Source organism: Protomyctophum parallelum, assembly GCF_964188405.1.
Source record: "Protomyctophum parallelum genome assembly, chromosome: 19".
In the NCBI taxonomy this organism is placed as follows: domain Eukaryota; kingdom Metazoa; phylum Chordata; class Actinopteri; order Myctophiformes; family Myctophidae; genus Protomyctophum; species Protomyctophum parallelum.
Genome location: NC_139717.1, coordinates 31,147,639 through 31,167,694, shown reverse-complemented (window position 1 = coordinate 31,167,694; position 20,056 = coordinate 31,147,639). Strand labels below are relative to the sequence as shown.

Here is a 20,056-nt window from a genome sequence, read left to right as displayed (position 1 = left end):
ACATTAGGCAAGCCGCATTGGACTTTGATCTATGTAGGTGCCGTCAAATAGACAAACAATGGCTCTCTGAATTCAGCGGCCTTGTGAAGTTGAAGAACGCTGTACAGGAAAATGCCATTGAGAGCCAGAAGTCTCTCACGCACAGGCCTGCTGTGTGCTCTGTGTGGGGCTGACGTTTATGTATGTGCTTGTGTGAGAACGGGAAATGGCTTGCCTCTGGCCCTGAAGACTAGAGAATGTGAAGTTACTGTGTACAGACAAAAAGAGAGGTAGCAAAGAATGAGAGCAAGAGAGGGAGCTTAAAACTGAGTGCTGCCTTCCTGTTTCCCCTCTGAGTCATGTTTGTTTTTCGTTGGCCAATCGATTGTTATCCAGTCTGAGGTTGACTGAATAATATTTTCCCTGTGCCCAAAGAACTCGTCAATGGCTGTTGCAAAAACCGATCAGCCTCTGTTTGTATTGGCAATACTCGTCTTGATGTGTATGACGACTGACTGGAAAGGGGTGTCTCAAAAGTCGAGTTGCGAAAGAAAAAGGCTTTGACAACTCCCTTTTCTCTGGTTAATAACAGACTAGGCTTTAGTGGCTAGCATAACGTCACTGCTCTGACCACAGAGGAAAATGTCAAAACGAGCCATGCGCCCCACTTCTGGCATCCTTAAACAGCTATGGTCTCTGGAAGTTTTGTCGCTCTATCTGAAGCACTGCAAAAATTGTTAGATTACTTCTAAAAGCCACAATAATTGCTGTGGTCCTGCCTTCTCATTCTTGGGTCCTCCCAGCCCTCACAGAAAGCTTGCTAGCTAGGTTGGGTTTGCAAGCAAATGAAAGGGAAGGGTAGGGGGTGCAATTGGTAATGTTCAGTTAACTGTTCCAAATGGTCCCCTGAAGACCTGTTAGTAAAGCAGTAAAGCAATATACTGGCTGCTGGCTAATTTCTTTATTTCTTTCTTTTTTTTTAAACGTGAGAACAAAGAGGGCTTTTAGGAGGGTGTTGGATACCATTGGGCCAAACCACAGAGAGCTGCCTCTCCACAAGAGATCACCAGTCTGCAATTAGGATTGCTGGAACCACGGTCTCTGCGCGCATGTGTGCGTGCACCTCTGTGCGTGCACCTCTGTGCACATGTCTACTGAGCACACTGCACAGCCTCCTTTTCCGTAATGCCCTTGTTTTCTTTTCCTACCTTTCTTTTTTTCTCTCTCACACTCTTTATCTATCATTCTCTCTCCCCTCTGCGCTGGCAGCCATTAGCCAGGTGAGTCAAGAGGCCATTAGAAGCAGCCCGATAGCATGAGCAATATGTCTTCCTCCACTTCAATTACCTGTGTGTTTATCAGTGCAGAGGGACAAGCACCGCTCTCTCTCTCTCTCTCTCTATGACACCCGCCCGCCCGCCTTGTCATTTAATGGCTCTCTCAACCAATCAAGTCCCACAGTGGAAACTTTACAAACGGCCGGCTACACAAAAGAGACACTCCACAGGGAAAACAAATGAGATGCCGCAGTGCAGAGAAGGACAGACATCGCCAGTCTTGCTTTTTCTAGATCCCAGATGGTGGGGGGTGGGCATTCAAGGACCTAGCCTACGCATCACTACATTCACCGACCATTCACTTGTCTACAGCTGAGCTACACAGCTCATCGCAGCGGTGTGAAAGTAATCTGGTCTTCAAGTGCATGCATCATGTCCAAGTTGCACTTGAAGATGCACAGTGCAACATCTTAAGTAAGTAGTAAGTAGCCTTGCCGAGCCATGAGGCCCATATGCCTATCTCCTGTTTCTGTAGCGTGAGGCAGCTTGATGTACAAGTACACCCCCTGGACATGACGCTAGTATGTCGCAGGGACTTACCCCCAATCCAACCCTTGATGCTGAGTGTCAAGCAGGGAGGCACTGGGTATGACCCGGCCAGGTATTGAACCCCGACCTCCCAGTCTCAGGGCGGACACTCTAACCACAAGGCCACTGAGCTGGTGCAACATCTTACTTCCTGCTTAATGGTTGCAGCAGTGGCTCGGGAGGTAGAGTGGCCGCTTGGGAATCACAAGGTTCCCGGTACGATCCACAGTTCCTCCTGGCTGCTTGTCAAAGTGTCCTTGAGCAAGACAAGTTGGTGCCTTGCGTGGCTTCTTCCGTCATCGGCGTGTGAATGTGTGTGTAAATGGGCACATATAAATGCAACATTTACCATTTATCCAATAAAATTATCTCATTGTCCACACACAGGTGTTGGAAACTCTGCTGTGTAGACTGGTCAATGTGGTGTGTTTATATGTCACCTCCCGGTTTGTTTCTAGTCTTTGTACGGGATAATGAACTCTTTGTAGTGGATCATAATGTTTGGTGTATTGCGTGTGGCATTCACATCATAATAATCTATGTATTATAGTGTATCCAGACTGGGGGGGCATGCGTTAGTCCGAAATACGTGGCAGGTTAAGACTCACCCGTGGCTTCCGTTTGCAGCTAGGGTTAGGTTACGATTAGGGGTTAGTCATGTCGGATTATTGGTACGTCGGACTAACACTAGTCCAGACTTGCCACGGCTGACAGATGCTGCTGTGTGGTAAAGGTTAATAAGGGCCAGAGCAGGGTGTAGGAGCCACTAGGGCTGGGCGACATGAATTCCAATTATTATTATTTTGAAACTCCTGCCTGAACGATTGTTTTAGTTTCAAACACAGTGAAAATAGAAAATCTACAAGCTTGTGACGCACTGTGAGCTTTTGGATTGTCTTGTTTTACGCACCATTGATTGTACAATGAATGAATAATAATGCATAGTTAAGTGGTTAATCAGACTAAACAATTTTCAATTCTGTATAAGAAATAATATAACAAAAAACCCACCTGCTTCTCGATTATTCGAGTGACCTACATTAGCAAGATTAGTTGGTTATTGCTTGTAAATAGTCTTTTATGACATGGCCAGAGTGATGCTAGTGTAAAAGGGCGTTTTTCACGACGCTGCACTTAATAACAAACCTGTATTCTAACTTCCTGGCAGAATTTTCCCTGACGACGCAGATGGACTTTGGGTCAAAACCTAGTAACCAAGAAACACGTGTTATGGTTTTCACATACAGTACAGATACAGTATGCAATGTTTGTATTGCTCAGTGTTCATTTATTCATTTGTGACTTCAGAGTCCTGAGAGTGTGCAAATGTAATGGATCAGATTGGTTACATTTACACGCAAATTAACTCCAAGGACCCCTGGCGGTCCCTGGACCCCACTTTGAGAACCACTGCGTTAAAGGCTTCCCATTGAAACGTGTGAGCTGCTAAATATATCCCCCCAAGTCTTCAATCTCTCTTTCTTTAACTTTAGTTTAGTTTCTCTGTTTCTGCCTCTCTGCCTTCTTCTCTGTCTGTCAAATTATCTCTCCTCATCCTCTTCTTGTGCATGTTATTTTGTTTTGTTTTATTCGCGATTCGCAACGTGAGTTTAACGGTGCCATCCAGTTCAAATGAGAATGATAAGTTAACGCATACCACACACCACAGTACAGGTGCTGGGGACTCGATGAAGGTTGATCATAAATTCAATAACCTACATCATCAATGCCCTCTAATGACGTTACCCATACTAGTGCTCAATAACGCTCGCTCACAGCAAAGCGACGGCCAATTGAACTCAGCACAGACCGTAAGAACTCCTTGCCCTGGCAGCTGACAGTGAGCCAAAGACGAAGGGCTGGGCTGCTGCACACACACGTGTTCTGTCCTGCTGTCTCATGTTTGTTGTCAATTGACTGAGGAGTGAGGGCTTTTGCTGCAACAGGACTCAGGAGTGTGTCACTCCTAGTCTAGTCCGCATACGTCCTTGAGTGTGATGAATAAACAATTCCGAAAATGTGTTAATATTTCACATGAAACTATACATTTGGTTTTATTCTCTGTGAAAATGTCTTCCGGTATGTAAGGTAAGGACCAGAAGCCCTGCTGATTTCTAAGTAGTCTTCAATGCTTGCTTGTTCATTTTAACCTCAATGTTAGGGCCGAGCACTGACCGGTACAAGGTCCTATTCTAATGCAAGGAAACATTTCTATGCCAAATGAATAGCATTTCTTTTGAGAGGCTTGCCTCAAATGATTCACAAGCTCACAACGTGCCGCGAAAGCTCACAAGTGTGAGCTTGTGGACCGGCTATTTTCTGCCCGACGGTGACGATACTAATTATATGGTCACCCCACTGATTCCTAAAGAACATTTTGGCCTCTATTTTCGTCCATGCTAAACCCCTTATCCCTAAACCACTTTTTTTTTCTTTTACTATTTTGAAAAACATTTTTGAATAGTTCAACTAGCCGATCGACATCAACATGTTGTGAGCTTGTAGATTGGTTATTTTAACTATTTTTAACTGAACTAAAAATATTTTCAAAATAGTAAAAAAAATAAAAAAGGCAAAGTAGTTTAGGGATAAGGGGTTTAGCATGGACGAAAATAGAGCCCTTGGTGTTTGCCTAATGCCCTTCCTCCACAAGTGCTTATCCTCACTGTTTCCCTGACCAGGGGCACTGGCCTGCTGTGCTGTTGATTACATCTCTGCTGCACTTCCTCAGTAGCCTATAGTCTGTTGGCTATGTCACTGCAAGATTTGATTTCAGATGATGTACCACATCACTCTGTAATTAGTATTATGCATTATTAAAATTGTTTTCTTGGACCACTGACCACATACATACTGTAACTACTTCGCCAACATGCATCCCTAGTCCCATGATCTGCCATGTAGGTGAAATTGGGCCTTACAATACACAATGTGCTAATGTCTATTAACAACATAGTCATTAACTATATATGTGTATAGCAGGTTCCATACATCAAATCCTGTTCCTTATAAAATGTCCTGCCTGGTTATGCAAGACCAGAAAGCTGAGACCAAATCCATATGAACAACTGCTTTGCTGCAGCTACATGTTCAACCATCTCCAACACCAGTTGGACAGTGGAGGATGACAACCGCACCAACATGTGGCTTTGTGTGTCTATTCGCCCCCCTGTGACATCATGTGGGCCAATAGTACATCATCATCATGCATCATCATCATGATAAAAGCATTTAATAGGCACCGCTCACTTCACAGTTCACACAAGTGTGATTTATCTTTTTCTCAGAGGGTATACTGTGATTATTTAGAGTCCGCAACACCGGTATGAAAACTCAGCTCCACTGGTTTATTTGATTCAACGTTTTGATCACTAGGATCTTCTTCAGGAATAGATAAAGATAAAGGTGCACACCCATTCCCTGAAGAAGATCCTAGTGATCGAAACGTTGAATCAAATAAACCAGTGGAGCTGAGTTTTCATACCGGTGTTGCGGACTCTATTTTTTCCTCTCGTACTGCTTTTTGTCCAGCACCTGGGCTAGAGTGGAGGTGCATGCTCTATTACCTTTATGCTGTGATTATTCCCTCCACACACACTCGAACATGCATGCACACACGGTCACCGAATGAATATAAAAATTATTAACCAAATTATAATAATTATATTCGGCCTATATACATGCATCCACATATACTAAGTAAGACTGGGTATGTCTAACTAATAATCATAACGAGATTGCCCTCTTCTCCTCAGTGGCTGGAGCAATTGATCTGAATTTCCACACGGGCATTGAAGACGCATTCCTGGGGAGTGTGGTTATCTATAGGCAATATAATACATATTGTGATATCACTGACTGTATATTGTCCAATCATATGAGGGAGAAAGTGTTATAAATAATAAAAGTAAAAATAATTCACCTGATTTTTACTTGTGCTAATCAAATCAAATCAAATGTATTTATTTTATATAGCACATTTAAAAACAACTCATTGTACCAAATTGCTTCACAAGGCAGAATATAGTGCAGTACAATACAATAAAATACAATACAATACAGTACAATTCAGTGCAGAAGACGTCAATAATAGAACAACAGGCAAATAGGACAAAGTCATCTAAAAGGAAAGGTGCAAGATCATGTCGGTGATGCAAAGGCTTGTGAATATAAAAAGGTTTAAAGTTGTGATTTAAAAGACTCAACGGAGGACACAGACCTAACAGCGAGGGGAATGCTGTTCCACAGTGGGGGCTGCGACAGCAAAGGCGCGGTTGCCCCTGAGCCATGTCTGTGTCCGCCTATGTGTTAATGAGCACGAGTATGGCTATTAGTACCAGTAGGGGCGCTGTTGTGCCAGAAAGAGAGATAGTGCTGTACTGTTGCCTGCTAGAGAGAGAGAGAGAGAGCCTAGTGGCTAGATAGGCCATGTGGTAATAGCACGTCCCCAGTAAGGTTATCCAACGTTGAAGCTGCCATTGAAGTGAACATCTTGCTCCCCCAGCCCCTCATCTTGCTGCGTTTACACAAACACACTTACTAGCTAGGATGGTTAGCAGTGGGTAAACGTATAATCCAGAGTTCTGACACCCCTACTTGGGTATAGGCCGTCCACATGGGACCTGAGTCCAGAGTTCTGACACCCCTACTTGGGTATAGGCCGTCCACATGGGACCTGAGTCCAGAGTTCTGACACCCCTACTGGGGTATAGGCCGTCCACATGGGACCTCCAGAGTTCTGACACCCCTACTGGGGTATAGGCCGTCCACATGGGACCTCCAGAGTTCTGACACCCCTACTGGGGTATAGGCCGTCCACATGGGACCTGAGTCCAGAGTTCTGACACCCCTACTGTGGTATAGGCCGTCCACATGGGACCTCCAGAGTTCTCCGTCAATGGCATTCTTCTCTATCTGCGACCAGGTGCATCCCAGCCTCTTGGTGTCTGCCTGGAGATCAACCTCTTTAGAGGATTAGAGGTCGAAAACTACTGCTGTAGATAATGCAGTTGTATCAGAAAAGATTACACGCTGCATGTTAGAATTATTAATAAAATGTTAGACAACATATCCAGAAAATGCTTGAAAGCATAATGCTCAACCGGTGCCGGTGACTTGCCAAAGCAGTTGCTCTGTCAAAGTCCAGTCCTACTGTGATCGTAACAACTGCTATATTGAGGCTCTACTGTAAAAAGAGGCATTCCAATCCACAGGGTTTGGGATTATAGCTTCATAGCCAGTGAACTAATCCCAGGCCTTACTATTTACTAATTCATGAATTACCAATATTCTGCTTTCAGCAGTGTGACTGCATACCTAAAATATCATGCTGACTGTAAGGGTGCCACAGTTAATAGATTATAAAAAGAAGAAACTTTAATCAAAAGGGCAAACTTCCAGTAGGTGAAGTTCTAGATGACTGCACCCTCATCTACTACAATCTGAAAATATATTGAAACCGATATTTACAACCAATAACCATCTTAATCCTGCTCTTGTGTGTTAATCGCAAAATTGAGAAGCAGTTTATTTTTCTTTCTTCTATTTCTCAACGAATCCATATCCATAATTTTATAGAATGTAGTCTTATTAACCCTGTATTAGGCTATCCTACTGTGTCGGACAATGGTGGCGCACATAAATAGCAAATAATTGCAGAGTTCAAATCACTACTCATCTCACCGGGACGCTTTGTGAGCTTGTAGATCAGTTATTTTCACTTAAAAAATAGTTCACTGTAATCGAGGCAAAGTTTGAAATGACCATGATATTGATTTGAATTTTGAAGTCATATCCACATGCCCTAACTCTGCCCACATATTCCTGCCTATCAGCCTTTTGGTCAGCAGACATCCTTCGCAGTGCCAGCTTACACGACAACATCGATTCCTAATCATATTTGCCACTGATACCCTTAGAAGGACGTGACCTGCCGTTGTTGAGTCTACTATACGGCTGCGGTACTGCGGTCAGCACCTCTGTGTCACTGGCTCTGGCAAGCAGCCTCGGATCTGGGATTTGCTTTAGTGACCACCTTTCACCTTCCGACAAGGGAGCAATGTCCCCGGCGATGGCACTCGTCTACTTCTATTTCACGAACAGGCATGGGCTGCCTGGAGAACACGATCGCCGTGTGTGTGTGTGTGTGTGTGTGTGTGTGTGTGTGTGTGTGTGTGTGTGTGTGTGTGTGTGTGTGTGTGTGTGTGTGTGTGTGTGTGTGTGTGTGTGTGTGTGTGTGTGTGTGGTGTGTGTGTGTGTGTGTGTGAGCACATGCACGTGTGTGGGAGGGGTCCCACAGAGCGTTGTCTCTTTGTTTTGTCCCTGAAAGCTGAGAAGAAGGAATGTCTGCCTCCCAGCTGTCCTCGGGAGTGTGAGTGGGGGGTGTTAAAAGAGAAAAGAGAGAGAGAGGGGGATTCCTCCTGCCTGCCCCCCTGCCTGCCTATACCCATCTGCTCCTAGAGATGGGGGGGCGTGCGCGAGAAGACGAAGGGGGGTTGGTCAGCTCATGCATTATTTACCCTTCAGATGCAAAGTTTTGTGTTCTTCCATTCAGAGGCACGCTGCTTAAATCTTCCCCCCCCCCCCCACCACCACCACCCCCCCAGTCACTCACACCCACTGAGGTGAAACAATAGTTGTAATAACACCACACGTGTCCTCCAGTTAAATGAGGCGGGGAGGACGGGTGTTTCTGACAGTTTTTGTCAGAGAGACTTCCTTCAAGCATACTATGTGTGTGTGTGTGTGTGTGTGTGTGTGCATGCGTGGAAGAGAGGTGGGAGGTGAATTGTGCAGCTGCAAGAAGGCTGTGTGCGATGCTGACACACGGGAGAGTTCCAGTTCCAGGGAACTACCTCGTTCAGACAGGGGTTCTGGGAAAGAACGCATGTACTGTTATTCTTTTTTCCTTTTTTCCTTTTTTCCGTGGGTGATGCACACCACGTCCTGTTGTTGTACATCTGACATGCCCCCGGACGCTCTGATGCTTGTTGTCGGTGAGCCCCTAGCATACTATACCACTGCATACTATACCACATTATAGGGTAGAGATGAGCAGAGCATTTTGTGTTTTTGTGTGCGGGGGTGTGCACATGCATCACGCCATATAGTCCTTTACAACACTGTAAAGTACACTGTGTAGGTGAGGCTACATCTATACCCAACCCTGACTTTCAGAATCCCCTCCACCACACACACACACACATCAAAATGTGTGACGTCTGACGTGTGTACCATCCTTCTACGGGGTGGGAGGTTGCATGATGTACACAGACAGCACATTTGCATATTGTGCAGAGCACTGACTGTTCTGCGTGTGCTGCTCAGGCATGTGGCTTTTGTATAAACGTGCCGGCACCTCCCTTGCGCCGCCTCCCCAACCCCTGCCCCCTCCTCCTCGCCTTAGTCAGGGAGTGGGACCTCCGCCTTCCCCCAGAGGTCCAAGAGATGGAACAGAGTGTCTGGAAAATAACCCTCACGCTTTTTAAAGAAGGCAATGGTCTCCTCTGTCCTCCTCTCTTTCTCTGTCTCTCCTAGAACAAACCTTTCAGAGACATATGACTCAGTACATGGTACATTCCTCTGTGTTAATTTTCAGTATATTGTTTGTTACCCAGAGAATTTACAAATGGACCCTTACGGATCCATTTGGTTCCATTTGTATATATGCTCTTAAGTTAAATTGACAGAGTAGTTTACTGTGTAGGGCCCCCACAACCGTCCGTTATGTGAGCAGAGTGAAGCTGTATTGGTTGTCAGCGATGGCGTGCATAGCTGGCCAACATCTCGTGTTTCTTGGTGTTGGCGGCTTGACACACTCACACACACGGTGGAACATTAGATGACTAGTATCACTCTTGCAGACGGCGCGGCCCCCTGTGAACTGTCCGTGTCTCTCTCTCACACACACACACACACACACACACCTACCTCACAGTATCACATTTATGTCACTTTCTGACTTTAACACAGTATAGTGTCAAGCGCTCTGAACTATTATACGGCGTGCGTGTGAACGAAAAAACATGAGTTAACCGCAAAGCATGTGCACAGAAACTAGGTGTGTCATATTGGGATTTCAGAAAGATTGCAGCTGCAGTAATAACTTGGGACATGACTTCTAACACAGATCTTTTTTGCTTTTAGTTGGAGAGTGATTATATATATAATATAAACAAATGAGAAAAGCACACTTTGTGCGTGGTTCGGTTGGCCAAGTCATAGACTGTGACGTAAGCTAAAGTGCCATTTACGCCTCTGCATTGTGTCTGTGATTTGTGTGCGTTCGCAGTTTCCCTATCCGTGATGCGATGGACCGATTACGCAAGTTATTTTCTTAAAATATGCCCTTATGTTGGTGGTGTCAACGGTGTTGAAACACTTGCTGATCACTGCAGAAGCCTGGGTTCCATTCCTGGTGTTGTGTGGCGCCTCTGGCTTCTCCAGGTGCAAATACAAATGCTTGATGATTAGGAGTTTGGATGGAGCACCAAGCGGTGGATGTCATCGTGGGGTTCCTGGTGATCCCCAGCAGCTAAATGATTGATAATCAGGAACGAAATGGACCGTTACTGTCCCCGGGATAAAAACAAAGCGTATACAAATCTAAATGGGGGTCTGTGGCCTACTTCATATCAAACTGGGGGTCCTTGAAATGAAAAGGGTTTAGAATCAATGCTCATTGTACTGTACTCAGTGTACTGTATATATTGCTCTCTAATACTGACAGCTTGGCTGAAAAAAAGAAAAGGTACTGGATTAGCACAAGAGATAGAGCAGTGTGACACAAAAACACCCTCTGTCCCCATGTACAAAAACAACAACAACAACAGAGGGGTCGGGGATTGACCAACGAAAGGAACAAAAACATATTTACTAGGCCAGAAAGGGTATCATCCTCCTCTTGGTCTTTAGCCTAATCCTCCCACTGCCACACAAACACGCACACGCACACAAACACCCAACCTCCCCCCCCCCCCATTGCTGTCATCCTTGAAGTGGGACCAAACAGCTGGCTCCAGAATTCATCTGTGCAAAATAATGTGATCTGCTCCAGCATGTAATGAAGGATAATTAGAACTTTAATTTGCTCGGGCTGAGAGGGTGAAGGCCCTTGAACCCAACCCCCCCCCCCCCACACACACACACACACACGCACACAGAAATACATAAAATGGTAAATGGTAAATGGTGCATTTATATAGCGCCTTTATCCAAGGCGCTATATAAGGAGAGGGGATTTTGACACCCCCATGCCCCCCCACGTGGCCTCCAGTGTCCCCTGGAGAAGTCCCAACGCAGTGGCTGTCAGAATGAGCCACTGTACTCCCAGTCCAATCCTCCCACCGAAAGTGCCTGCTTCTTTTTTGTTTGTTCTTTTCTTTTCTTTTTCAGTATCAGTTGGCTTTGCACCGTGCTGCGGAGCAAAGTACTAATGCATACTAGCGTTTTAGCTTTTCTTTGCCGTGTGTGCAGTGGTGTAATGGTGATTATTTGTTCGCTACCACGGCATTTTAATGGCGGCACGTGCACGCACGAACGCGCACGCCCGCATAGCTAATAGCCTAGTATGAGAGTTTTACACACGCAAACACACACAAGTAGACAGCTGGTGACAAATTCATTCATTCAAACGACCATAAAACAACAATAACAACACACTCTACCAGCCTTAACTAGCACCATTATACTGTGGTTATTATACTACTGGTTCCGACGTGTCAATTGAAAAAGAGATTGGTACCACACCGTGGTACTGTGTTCTATGAGCATGATACCACTGCGTGTGTGCTTGAAAACGGGCAATTGTTGCTGTAACTTCAAATACTGCACACACTACAAAAAATACTTAATAACTTCACACATACAATCCTACAAAACAAGATAGAAACAGACACAACCAAACAGAACAAACCTATGGCAATTAAAGGATTTATCTTCCAGTTCACCTCACTAACTGACACAAGAGCAGTCTTGACATGTCATCTGTTCTGATTGTTTTCCCACGCACATAACTGTTTTTTTGTACTTAGCAATTCCTTCTCCACCCTCAGTTTTTGGTCTTATTAATCATCAGAGGAATCAGTGAGTTTTCAGCTTGTGTTGAACAGTGACTCATTCCAGGCCTCATACTCGACACAGGCACAGGCATGTGCCAACTCCACTGCACACCAATCCACATGTAGATTAGTGCTCCAATAATAAAAGTGCACCCTCTTATTTGCATAAGCATAACACATAGATAGACAGTACATTACAATCCTCTCAGTGTTTATTTAAATCCATTTGTAAATCGGGAGTGTGTACAAATGTACCCGTGTGGGTCCATGTGGTTACATTTGTACACACTCTTTTTCTTTTTTTTTTAAGATATTTTTTTGCGGCTTACGCCTTTTTATTGATTTTTGAAGGGACAGACAGTAGGCTGACAGGAAACGGGAGAGAGATGGGGGGATGACATGCAGTAAAGGCCGTGTCGGGTCCGGGAGTCGAACCCGCGGCACACCGCGACTGGATCACCAGTCCGGTGCCCAGACCGTTACGCTACGGCCTGGGCCATTTGTACACACTCTTGAGTTAACTGTACTCTTCCCTCCCTCCCCCCAGTGTGGTATGTGCTGTGGCTGGCTGCCGCCTTCTCCCACCATTGTTATTGTACCGAGTGTTTCCCTCACTTCTGATCTATCGGTGGGCCTGCCACAGCATGCTGCTTCCCTTCGCTCAGGGCCACAGGGCTGTGCCAGGCCGTCTTTTACCTACTCTCTCTCTCTCTCTCTCTCTCTCTCTCTCTCTCTCTCTCTCTCTCTCTCTCTCTCTCTCTCTCTCTCTCTCTCTCTCTCTGTCCTCTTTGTTTGCCGTTTCTCTTCTCTCCCTGTCTGTCTCTCATTCTGTCTCTATCACACACTCTCACTGCTGCTGCTTTCCCTCTGTGCATTTGTGGTTTTTTAAATCTCTTTGTTTCTTAAGACACGTCATGTGCAACACACACACACACACACACACACACACACACACACACACACACACACACACACACACACACACACACACACACACAACTTTGGTTATACACTTTTAGTTCTCATTCACACTCTTCATTAGGTGTTAAAGATTGGATAAGACTAAGATAACAGTTGTAAAAATCCCCTTTGCACACACACACACACACACACACACACACACACACACACACACACACACACACACACACACACACACACACATTGATTAAAGTTCTCAGTCGCCATGACTAATTTCAGTCATTTGGATTCCATAGAAGCCATGTCTTCTATGAAACCATGCCATGCACCTGAATTTTCGGTTATTATTATTTTAAGATGAAAGAGTATTTGTACTTGGAGTGGTCAAACTAGCAGTGTTGTTAGAATATGAATGGTCTCATAAATTCCATACAAGCAAAAGTGAACTCAATCTGTGAGTTGATCTCAATTGTCTTTCTTTTATTCATTTTTTTGGGGATTTCCACAGTTGCCAAGTAACAACACCCCCATTTATCCTCAGTCTGTTTTACTTTTCTGTGAAATCACTGGAGGGTTGCCACCTCTCCTGTTGACATTTAAAAGGACAGATCGTCCCCAAAAGATTGCCAACTCACTGTTGGCAGATATGATATGGATTGCTCATCCTCTCTGACACACCACCTCTCACTCTTAGTCGACTTGTGGTACCTTTTCACAAGTGTGTTTTTTACATTTCATTTCATTTTTTTGCTGAGCTGAACAGATGTTGAATTTGTGCCTCATGGCCTCGATCATCATTAGTGTCTACCCAGACTCTTACTTCCATTACTGCCATTTCCCCATGGAAGTGTCATCCCACACAGGGAAGTGGTTTGATGTCGAAATTCTGCGCTGCTCGCAACTTTCCCACTGCAGTCTTTTCTCTGACATCACGCTATCAATGTTACGCTCCGTCTCTGCCGTTCTTGCTGTGAGGTTGTCATGGATTTTGAGTTGTGAAGGTCTTCTTGGATGTGTAGCCATGCATGCGTGCAAGCATGTGTGCATGTGTGTGTGTGTGTGTACAGATCGGCTTATTATATTATACTAAGGATTTTTATAGGAAAGACCATTCAAATCCTGCGTTAATATAACTCTGAGAGTGTACACATGTAACCAAATGGACCACTGAGAATTTCACCATGTATACTCACCCCTCCATCAGAGTGGTGCATATGCATGCCTTTCTCGTATGTGCACATGGTGTGCATTTATCCCCATGGCAACCCCATCGGTTGAGTGAGAAAGCTCCACGATAGCGCAGCGGTTTCCATTAGCACCCATCTGTCACCTATACAGTTCTATTAACCACAATACATCAATGGAAAGGCCCACAGCTAAAGGCTATTGTCCCCTTCCTGTTCTAAACTGTCCCCGAGGCCTGTTTGTCCCTCTGCTACCTTGCAGCCGGAGGCATCAATTCATCAGCATGTCCATTATCACCAGGGGGTGGGGGTGGGGGGGATGGGGTCATGGTGATTATGGCCTGAAGCATCTTAAATGAAGGCCACTTGGGTCATGGTGTCAGATGTCATTCATGGCCAGAAATGGCGCACGTGCGAGTGTGTGTCCAAGTGCATTAACCACTTAAACCCTATATACTTTGTTGGTCCCCCAGGCGACTGTGCACTTGGCCCCCCTCCTTTCCCCTCTACAACAAACGTTGTTGCCAAAAAGGCCAATGTCCAAGCTCACAATGTGCCTCTTGCCTATTTTTGCAGAATGTTCGCCTGTTATGCTGCACCGAAGAGAGTGTGTGTGTGACCTTTGCAGTCACACACACACTTGTGTTGCTTGTAATGGTTTCCAGTGTGGCCACACACCTGCGTGTGTGTGTGCGTGCGTGAGTGAGTGAGAGAGTTAAAGACCTTTGCTGTAACCTTGCAATGGTTTCCAGTGTGGCCACACTGAACATCTGTTCCAAACACTGGTGTCACACCAGTCCTTGCTGGCAGTGACGACGACTCTGTGGGGGCGGCGGGGCTCGAGCCCCCATGATGAATTGGACCTGAATATGTAGGCCTACAGTATATTCGCCTAGTCTGTTCGTCCCGTTTGTACCACGCCAGGTCGCGCCGCGCCCGTTCGTGCAATTCTCGTCTTTGCATTGACTTCGTATGTAATCGCGCAGCTCTAACCATCCAAGTCTGAACGCACGTTAACACTTATTTTGTCCGGGGGAGGGTGGGCCACGTTGCCTGTCCCCTTGTACACATGCAGATCAGGCATTCAAATGCTAATCTTGTTTTTACCTGCCAGGTAGGGTACAGTACTGTACTCTGCTTAGGCTACTTGTTCACAATGAAAAGGACTAGCCTACCAGATGACTTGGGGGCTTAGCGGCGGGAGGAGGGGCGCCCACATGGCGATTATAAAAACATTTCGTCTCTGCTTGCTGGGCAGGTTTTTGTTACCAACTGTTGGTTTTAGAATGTGGGTGCACACGCAGGCAAACCAGATTTCACATCAAATGAAACAGTGAAATGAACAGGATAGGGTGGAAATCATAGGATTGTTTTGCGATGGAATAGAATTCGACCATTCTGAAGGATGAACTCTACTCTAGCACCAATGGTTTCATTACCAACTGTACCCTTTTTTTTGGCGCTCCAAATAATCTGGGTCAGTCTGTAAAATCAGTAGCACTGACAATATATTCAGCCACCTGCATGGTCTTGTCTCTGCGCAGGTGGTGTAACATTACCTCAGACATGCAGGATTTAGGTTGTGCTGTTCATGCCAGATTGTAGCTCTGAGGGAAATTAAGGCCTAGCCTAGCCACCACCACATGCATGTATGTGGCTAGGCACTGTGATAGTTTCCTGGCATGAATTCCTACAGATAATTTGTCCTTCCATACATGAAACAAACAAGCACGCACGCACAAACACACACACACACACACGCACGGCATGGGAAAATGAATCGAAACACAATTAACTTTGCGACGCCGAGCTTTGTCCCGTTCCTACAGTATTGGCTCAGTAGAGCTTCGGCTTCTAAAACTACTGTCCTCCTCGCCGTCGGAAACAAATCTTGGCACATGATGAAGAGCGCTCAATGAGCAGAAGAGAATGGAGAGGCTTAGTTAATTGAGACCTGGATGGTATAAGTTTTGACACTTTAATGCACCATAGTCATTCCTGGAGCCAGTGCTGATAAGCATGACTGCGTACGTTTCCTGGGGACGTGCATTTGTGCCAGCTAATTTGGTTTGCATTCTTGTGTGAAGTATGCACCAGGCTCCAGCCTTCACACTCCAAAAAATGTTTGGTTATAGAATTTACAGTACAATTGTCTAGATTGACTATGAGCTTGCCTTCAAGTAAGGTCCCACATGACAGGAGTTAAATTTGGTTAAATTGGCCCCGGAGTCAGAGAGACATTATATCAATAATAATTTAATCAAAAATAAAGATACAGTCTACCCCACTTCACATTTAGCCTGCTGGTCAGAAGACACCCACTAACCGTGCCCCTTAACTCTGTCTGCAGGTTGTCCGCAGCCACCCGGCATCCAGCATGGAGACCTGGTTAACCAGACGGAAGCTAACCGGGGCTCCTTCCCCCTGGGGACACTGTTGATGTACAGCTGTGACCCTGGCTACACCCCAGAAGGAGCCACCTCCATCACCTGTGTCGGCTCTGGAGAATGGTCCCACCAGTCTCTGCGCTGCATCCGCAGCAACGGTGAGGAAAAACACATCCATACTGTATACCTCAGTGTTTATTCAACTCTGAGAGTGTGCAAATGTAACGAAATGGACCTGTTAGGGTATGCTTTGTTACATTTGTACCCTCTCAGAGTCACAAAGTGATGAATTAACACAGCTTCAGGATACAAGGAATACGTAACATTGCCTTATTATGAGAAAACACTTTAGCTTTGTTTGAATTTAGGGTTTTGTACTGAAAGTTCAGATTCGCTTTTGTGGTCTTGTTATCCTTCCATGATCCTTAAAGTACCACATAAATATAATTTGTGTTGTGCTTATTTGAAAATACTAAAGGCCCACTGAAATTTTGTAGTTTTAGTTATGTCAAATGTTCATACTCATTACTGGTAATGTAAACCTTCCCCAATCCTAAACAAGTCATGAGGTTGAGAATATGCACTCTCGTCTCTCATACCTGTACTTTGCCTGAACTCCCTGAACCCACCCAATGTAGAAATACACCCTCACAAACACACAAACAGTGAGGATACACTTATATTAGTCTCGCCTAGTCAGACATTCAGAGATCTCTGCCTACTGATACGTCGGGGAGAATCTAAATTCAACTAGCACTGCACTCTGTCGAGTGCATACTTGCTTGTTGCACACTAGTAGGCCATAAATGGCCAACTAGTGCGCAAGCAGAGCGTGCAAGTACTTTCGACCGCTACAAACTGTCAAATCTCAGTTTCTCTGTGAAGGAACGTTTGAAATGTTGATTAGGTTTAACTATTTGCTACCTACCTACATTATGCATGTTACGTAATGACTACTTGTGCCTGATATGGCAGTGGTGCCGAATTACATACATGTATACATAAGAGCATTACCTTGTCTTTTAATTCTCCCAACACTAAAACATATCGTCATTACGTCACCATCGAAAACCAATTACACTCTGGCATTGGGTCCTTTAATCCACATCTTTATTACGTCATCATTGAGAGCTAGTTATACATATACTATGTATATGTATGTATATGTAATTTGTAAGTTGATTAGCGGTATATTTTATGTTTACGTCATCATTGAGAGCTAGTTATACATATATATGTAATTTGTAAGTTGATTAGCGGTATACTGTGGTTACTTTGCGCCAAAAACCATCCCAGCCAGCCCGCCACTTTTGATGCGTATGCAAATAAAACAGCAAGTTGTGCCTGATTTGCTGGGACCAGATTACATACATGACCATATTTCTTACGTCATCATTGAGAGCTAGTCATACATATACTATATATATGTAATTTGTAAGTTGATTAGCGGTATACTGTGGTTACTTTGCGCCAAAAACCGTCCCAGCCAACCCGCCACTTTTGATGCGTATGCAAATAAAATAGCAAATTGTGCCTGATTTGCTGGGACCAGATTACATACATGACCATATTTCTTACGTCATCATTGAGAGCTAGTCATACACATACTATATATATGTAATTTGTAAGTTGATTAGCGGTAGCGGTATACTGTGGTTACTTTGCGCCAAAATCCGTCCCAGCCAACCCGCCACTTTTGATGCGTATGCAAATAAAACCTGTGCCTGATTTGCTGGGACCAGGTTACATACATGTATACACAGGACATTACCTTTAATCCTCCCAACACTAAAACATATCGTCATTACGTCACAATCGAAGACCAATTACACTCTGGCATTGGGTACTTTAATCCACATATTTCTTACGTCATCATTGAGAGCTAGTTATACATATACACACCATGTACTCTTGTCCCAGCAAATCAGGCACAATTTGCTATTTTATTTTACAAATTACATATATATATGAATGACTGTATGACTAGCTCTCAATGATGACGTAAGACATATGGTCATGTATGTAATCTGGTCCCAGCAAATCAGGCACAATTTGCTGTTTTATTTGCATATGCATCAAAAGTGCCGGGTTGGCTGGGACGGTGCATACGGACCGGGCGAAACTATTACTTGCGCGCTCTGCTTGCGCAAGTAATGAATGGACTTGGAGTAACCAGTGCTAACAAACGCCCACTGCTCTGAAAACCAATCCTGATACCACCCATATGAAGCACCACCCTTAAGTCTTTGTATTGTTTCTGTAAAACTGTTATTTTTGAAAATTACAACGTCTTTTGCCCAGTTTTAGACCCGTTTTTGGTTCTTGGGTGCTCTGATTCTGAGACAGTACTGTATGTCACAGTTGCATAGTACAGTAATAGTGTACAACAACACAACAACTCTCCTCCTTAAAGCGATTGTCCTAACACTCTCTCTCTCCTCAGTGTGTATGCCCCCCACGGAGCCAGAGAACGGGGGGTACCGGTGTCACCCGACACCCTGCCACCGCCTCACCCAGAAGACGGTCATCGAGTACTTCTGTGACGAGGGCTACGCGCTGAAGGGAGACTATAAGTTCCTCACCTGTGAGAACGGAGAGTGGGACGCCCCCATGCAGATCAGCTGCAGGCTCAGCCAAGGTGTGTGTGTGTGTGTGTGTGTGTGTGTGTGTGAGCTTTGTGCAATGGCAGGCGGGTAGTTTTGGACAGTTTTATTCAAGGTGTGATTCAACAGATTTTTCAATGTCAGGACTGTCCTCGCATAAGCTAATCATTTTAATCTCTCTCTCTCACCCTATCTCTCTCTCTCTCTGTTTTTCTGCCTCTTTCTCACAAACTCTTTTTCTTTGTTGTTGCGTCCCTCAGACAAAGAGCCCAGCTCGCCGCTAGGCATGCCAGCTCTGTCTATTGTGGCATCCACAGCCAGCTCTGTGGCACTCATCCTGCTGCTGGTGGTGCTGTTTGTACTGCTGCAGCCAAAACTCAAGTCCTTCCATCACAGCAGGTAAGCTAGTGATAACCAACCAAATCTGCCATTGTCAACATTTTTGCTGTATTGGCTCCTCCACCCGCAAATCAACAGTGCTAACTATGGCATGAAGACTTTGAGTGGATGACATGTCTTATATTTATAATTACAGCACTTTAGGACATACATTACCTCCATAGTAACTAATACACTCAGAAGCCTAGCAAACCCTTGAATCATTAATTTTCCTGGAGGTCAGTTGAGTGGCTGTATCCCAGACAAGATAAGAAAGCTTCACATCAGGGGACCGATTTATTTGAGAAGAGTACTGCCGAAGCAGACTGATTTATTTCAAACACAGTCCCAATGGGTCCCATTTCAAAGTGAGGACTGACAGTATCTCTGTTCTTTTGTAAAACATGGCTCATCTTTCTTTTATTTTGAGAACATTCAGTTGTGAGAACACAAGAAAGCATATTGTCTCTGTCGGGTGGAAACCTCAAAACCTAAAAAAAAACAGTTTTCAGGTTCAAATTCTAAAATAGAATCACGGCTCTAAAATAGAATCGTTGAGCTTGTAGATCTGCTACTTTTGGATGCTGTAGTATGATCAAATAGTGTGTCAATTTATGAAATAACACAAATGGTTTAAATATGGAGATAAGGTTTCTGCCCGACATCAATGATATGTAGTAC

The 20,056-nt window shown here is 44.7% G+C and overlaps 2 protein-coding genes across 2 annotated transcripts in view; both read left to right on the top strand.

The window, feature by feature from the left end:
• Window positions 1–20,056, top strand: part of srsf5b (serine and arginine rich splicing factor 5b) — a 327,173-nt gene that overhangs the window by 295,736 nt on the left and 11,381 nt on the right. The window lies entirely within an intron of this gene.
• The window catches only part of susd6 (sushi domain containing 6), a 41,520-nt gene that overhangs the window by 17,780 nt on the left and 3,684 nt on the right, over window positions 1–20,056 (top strand). The window contains exons 3-5 of the mRNA XM_083790988.1: window positions 16,358–16,552; window positions 18,838–19,032; window positions 19,258–19,396. Coding sequence (XP_083647114.1) covers window positions 16,358–16,552; window positions 18,838–19,032; window positions 19,258–19,396 — 529 coding nt within the window. The remainder of the gene's footprint in view (window positions 1–16,357; window positions 16,553–18,837; window positions 19,033–19,257; window positions 19,397–20,056) is intronic.